The sequence below is a fragment of the Lactuca sativa genome, chromosome 9 (genome assembly GCF_002870075.4).
Source record: "Lactuca sativa cultivar Salinas chromosome 9, Lsat_Salinas_v11, whole genome shotgun sequence".
Lineage (NCBI taxonomy): Eukaryota > Viridiplantae > Streptophyta > Magnoliopsida > Asterales > Asteraceae > Lactuca > Lactuca sativa.
The window spans coordinates 11596166-11601381 of NC_056631.2; the positions used below are offsets into that span (position 1 = coordinate 11596166).

Consider the following 5216-nt stretch of genomic DNA (forward strand, 5'->3'; position numbering starts at 1 on the left):
ATGCATTTTTTTTGGTTTTTAATCTAAACTCCGACTTTTTTGGATTGGTAATCATTTTGGACTAGTTTGCATGTAAAAATGATCCATGTGAAAATCAAAATGACTAAATTGCCCTCTTGATATATATTTTTTCTATTTAATTTAATGTTTTATTAATAATAAAATGGGTCTCTGTCTCTATGTGTGTGCGCATAGGGAGTAAACAACAATTTTGTCTAACTTATGAAAATTTTATGTCTTCTTCTTGTACCCAATCACCACCTCCATTGCGGTTGCTATGACCACCGGACACCACCCAACACCACCTTCCAGTCGTGACCCACCACCATCGATACCCACTATATACCTCTCTCTCTCTCTCTCCCTCTCTCTCTCTCTTTCTCTCTCTCTCTCTCTCTCTCTCTCTCGATTAAAAATTACCAATGAACACAACCCTCATTCCTCCCTACCCTCTCTCTCATCGAGCTCACCGGAAAAACAAGAAAAAGAAGCAGCAGAAGCCGCTGGAGCAACCCTGCCACCATCGTCGCCGCTGCTGTGAACCATCGTCGTCGTCAGCTGTTGCTTCCGTCGGTCATCTCCAACCAGCCCCGTCACCTCTTGCGACCCTTGTATGTCCGATTTTCCCCCTCATTATTTTCGGTTTCCTTTTTGATCGATCAACAGTCTTGGATGAGGAAGAACCGGTCTCTGATTTCGATTATACCTCCTCAGATGTCGTCTATTGAGGTTATTGTTGTTAGGCTACTTTGTGAGGACTCCATTTTACCTTCGTTATCTGTGCATAACCAAGATCTGATTTTGCCTTCGAATTCAAAGCTATTAGGGGTTTGTTATTAAGAACCAGAAGTTGGTTTGTGGAGTTAAAGTATTATCCATGAGTAGTACCCAGTTAAAAATCTTGGATTTATCTAATCAATTTGATTGAGGCCTTCATCATTTTTGTTTTATGAACATAATTAATGTTTTGGGGCTGCAATCATGTTCTTTGGTTGGAGAAGATGAACTGGGAAATGGTTTCGTACAGATAGGAGAGAGGAGAGTGTGTGAGAGAGAGAGAGAGGTCCTTTATTATTTTTAATTGTTAAAATAATTAAATAAATAGCATTAGATTTTAAAATAATGAAAGAAAATGAAAAATAAATATCCCAAGGGTATTGTAGTCATTTCAATTTTTACAGGGACCATTTTTACATACAAACTAGTTCAAAAGGACCACTGATCCAAAAAAGTCGAGGTTTGAACTAAAACCCCAAAAAAATACATACCAAAAAGACCATTTTTGCAGTTTTGTCTTCATTTAATTTTTCTACCGATCACATTTTCATTAATTACATGCGATAAATTGTTAATTACAATAGAATGATGAATTATACATTTAATGGTTATATTTAGTTAACAACTCAATGTCTCAAATTAAGGTTCTAAATTATGTAACTTGACAAGGTCAAACTTCAAACATTTGCGAGTCATGACCGTTTTTAAGAGATAACAATTTTATATGTATATTAAAATATGATAAATCAGATAATTATATAAGTATATGAAATATATTAAGTTATAGAAGTGTTATATAAATACTTAATATGAAAAACTTAACATAAATCTAACTGTTTCATGAAAAAAAAACGTTATAATGCAATAAGGCGTGCCTTAAAACATTATTTGCACATAACATTTAATAAACTTGAATTTGATGTTTTTGATATTGTTACTTTACATCTCACGTCATGACACGCCTTAACGTCGTTTAGAACCATGTGTCAAATGAATATGAATGTGAGAATTGTGTGATATATATAATCTTATAATAAAAATTCATACGCTACTATTAAGTATTAACATATATTGCACCGTGGTGGATACCTAAACTATTTGACCCGATAACTTTTTAACTAAAATTAAATTTTAGATTTATAATCTTTTACAATTTACTTATTTACACGCTTTTCCCACTAATACTATAAGTAGTCAACCACAAATTCACAAACATTCAATAAAACCCTTATTGACCGCACCATGTTGTTCAACTCGTAATTAACATAATCATTAAAATTAAGATAGGTAAACTTTCTTTATATATATATATACATACATTTTTACTAGAATCCAAACTACTGGTAATCAGCATAATATAAAATGAGAAAAATTAGAGTGAGAGACAAGAGAAAGTGACAACTTGCATGTATCTTGAATAAAAGTAGTCAACTCTGCTGCTGTCAAATTCGGTTTATACTCATCACCTCGAACCATCGTCATTCTCCTCACGTGCCTTCGTTCACACCATCAACTAAATTACAAAAAAAACGTGTATATATATATATATATATATATATATATATATATATATATATATATATATATATATATATATATATATATATATATATATATATATATATCACTCGCACATACAGAAAGTAAGTCGTAGTCAAGTTGGCTGGCTTATAGTTCTTGGCTGCGCCTGGACCCTCACACCACTTTGTTTGTTTCGTCTTTGTCCGTTATGCTTCAGCCATCAATAATTTCCTATTTAAAGTCTCCATTCTTTACTTGTTTCATAATATAGCTAGCCGTTTCTCAAGGCGTAAGGAATTCGATCAATCGATACCAACTTGATCTTACAACTATGGTTAGAGCTCCCTGCTGCGAAAAGATGGGTTTGAAGAAAGGTCCTTGGACTCACCAAGAAGATCGAATCCTCATCGACTATATTAACCTCCATGGCCACCCAAATTGGCGCGCTCTTCCCAAGCTCGCCGGTAATATATTAACTTACCAACACCTAAATGAGTTCAATTCGCAGTCACTGAAGTAATTAATTTGATATTACTAGAACTAACCTTTTTTCGTTGTTAGGTTTATTGAGGTGCGGGAAAAGTTGCAGGCTAAGATGGACTAATTATTTACGACCCGATATTAAAAGGGGTAACTTTAGTAGAGAAGAAGAAGAAACCATCATACAGTTACATACGGCTTTGGGAAATAGGTATGTGTGCATGTTTAATTATGACTCCTTCGATCGTTCTATATGTTCTGAGTATCTTCTTTTTACTGATCTCGTGATCTGATATGAATTGCAGATGGTCAGCGATTGCTGCAAGATTACCGGGTCGCACAGATAACGAGATTAAGAATGTCTGGCACACGTACTTAAAGAAGAGATTGAACCCTAACACTAACCCTACTGTAACCAGTTCTAAGTTTCAACAGGAAGTGGAAATATCTAAAGAAGATGAAGAAGATATTGCTCGATCATCGCCATTAGAGACGAATTCGAGCAATCAAACGAGTTATAATCAAATCGATTCGCCTCAGCCTTCAAGTACTGAAATTTCTTCGGTGACTACAAGTACAAATGATAACTCGTGCATGGAGGACCTGGTATTGGATCAGAGCTTACCGGATATGGATGAAGAATTTTGGTCGGAGATTTTTTCAGCAGATAACTCCGACGAGTTTCCGGCGGTCCATGAAAACATTGGTCAACTTCAAAGTGGATGTGGTTTCGAGTCAAATTTGCACGATGACATGGACTTTTGGTACAACGTGTTCACAAGAGGAGAAGAGTTGCCACAAATATAAATATAAAAGAAAAGATTGACATAATGTTTACTTTTTCTTATTTTCATTTTTTTTTTGTAGTTTAGTACATTTTTTTAATTTAAAAATAGTCTAACTAGTATATTTGTATTTTTGGTGCCAAGCAACCATTATACTTGTTAAAATACAAAATAAAATTAGTATAGTCCAAAATGTATTTAAATACACTATTGTGAATTACTATTATGATAATCATGCTTGATCTTTCATTGCGGCATACGGCTCTAATAAAATATATAAAAAATTAGTATTATTTAAAATTTATAGAAAAGCTTTAGGTTGGTTATGGCAAGACTAGTTATTAGATGGTGCATGGTAGCTTAAACCAATTTTTATTGTTAGAAATGTTTAGAGATTTTTAAATTGCACAACAGTACTAAAACTACTTTTCAAATTATAATCGTTATGTTTAAAATCAGCTAAAAGTTGATTTTATCAAACGAAACTTTTCCTTTAAGTCGAGTATTTTTTTTTTAAGAAAATAAAAACATTAAGCTTCTAAAAGCTCTCAAAAATTTGTTATCGAACACGCCTTTAGTCACGAGCTCTATACTTTAACACACAATAACTATCCATGCACAAATCGTATGTGACGGTTAAAAACTATAAAGACTTAAAGTCCAAAAATTAAACTTGTAAAGGGATAATGTAATCATAGCCTAACAAATTGTTTGTTTTTTTGTTTAAAAAGGTCCTTCGTGAATTTTTTCTATGTAATGTAAGTGTTTAAACCAGGGTGTCGAATGAGTAAAATTTTCGGGTTTCGGGTAAAACGGGTATTTTCTTAAAAAAATAATACCCGATACCCGACCTATATTGTAATTCGGGTATTCAGGTATTCGGGTTTGAGGTCGGGTCGGGTAATTATCGGGTATACCCGAAAATTTCTTAAATGACACTTATTGATAATTTTTTAATTTTTAATTTTTTTTTTATTTTTACATGTTGGTTGGTTAAATAAAAAATTGGTAGGAAAATACTTCATACAATTAACAAGTATATATATATTAACAATACAAATCATTATAATATGTTATGTACTTTTTTAATTCCATTATGTGCCATAGTGAGAAACTGAGAATTGTGATGACGGTTCATGACTTCAGCTTCAGCGTCGTATTCCCTTTGCAAGTTTGCGTCGACTGTCGAGCCGTCGTTCATAAGAAGGAAACGAAGGGTTTTGTTTTATTTGAAGTGTGCGTACGTGACTGCATTGTATATTTAGTATTATTTAAAAAACGAATTCGTGTATTCAGGTATACCCGAAAAATAAATATTCAAACCTAAAACCCGACCTATATTATTATCGGGTTAACCTATTACCTGAATGTTCATACCCGTTACCCGTTCTACCCGACCCATTCTACCCGAATTCGAAACGGATCGGGTGGGTAGAGCGGGTTTCGGGCTTTTCGACAGGCCTAGTTTAAACTACAAAAAACAATATAAAAACGTCATTCTTTCAATTATGAAGGTCAGAAGGTGTAAACCGGTTGTACTATTGGGTTATTATGCATCCACGTTGGCACTTTGCTCATCTGAACCGGACCATGTGACACAGACGAGGTGTCCATGTAGGTTTTTTTATTTAAAAAATATTTTTTAATAATAAT

General features: G+C 33.6%; 1 protein-coding gene across 1 annotated transcript; it reads left to right on the plus strand.

Moving 5' to 3' along the window:
* Window positions 1-2467: 2467 nt before the first annotated feature.
* On the plus strand, window positions 2468-3820 carry LOC111881326 (transcription factor MYB14). Its single transcript, XM_023877735.3, has 3 exons — window positions 2468-2762; window positions 2860-2989; window positions 3084-3820. Exons 1-3 carry the CDS (start codon window positions 2630-2632, stop codon window positions 3583-3585), a joined length of 765 nt encoding a protein of 254 aa, XP_023733503.1. The 5' UTR covers window positions 2468-2629; the 3' UTR covers window positions 3586-3820.
* Window positions 3821-5216: the final 1396 nt, after the last annotated feature.

Excerpts from the sequence above, each read along its gene's own strand:
- LOC111881326 (XM_023877735.3), top strand. The coding sequence starts at position 2,630 with ATGGTTAGAGCTCCCTGCTGCGAAAAGATGGGTTTGAAGAAAGGTCCT. Across the intron at positions 2,763-2,859 it reads CGCTCTTCCCAAGCTCGCCG|GTTTATTGAGGTGCGGGAAA; the intron begins GTAATATATTAA and ends TTTCGTTGTTAG. Across the intron at positions 2,990-3,083 it reads CATACGGCTTTGGGAAATAG|ATGGTCAGCGATTGCTGCAA; the intron begins GTATGTGTGCAT and ends TATGAATTGCAG.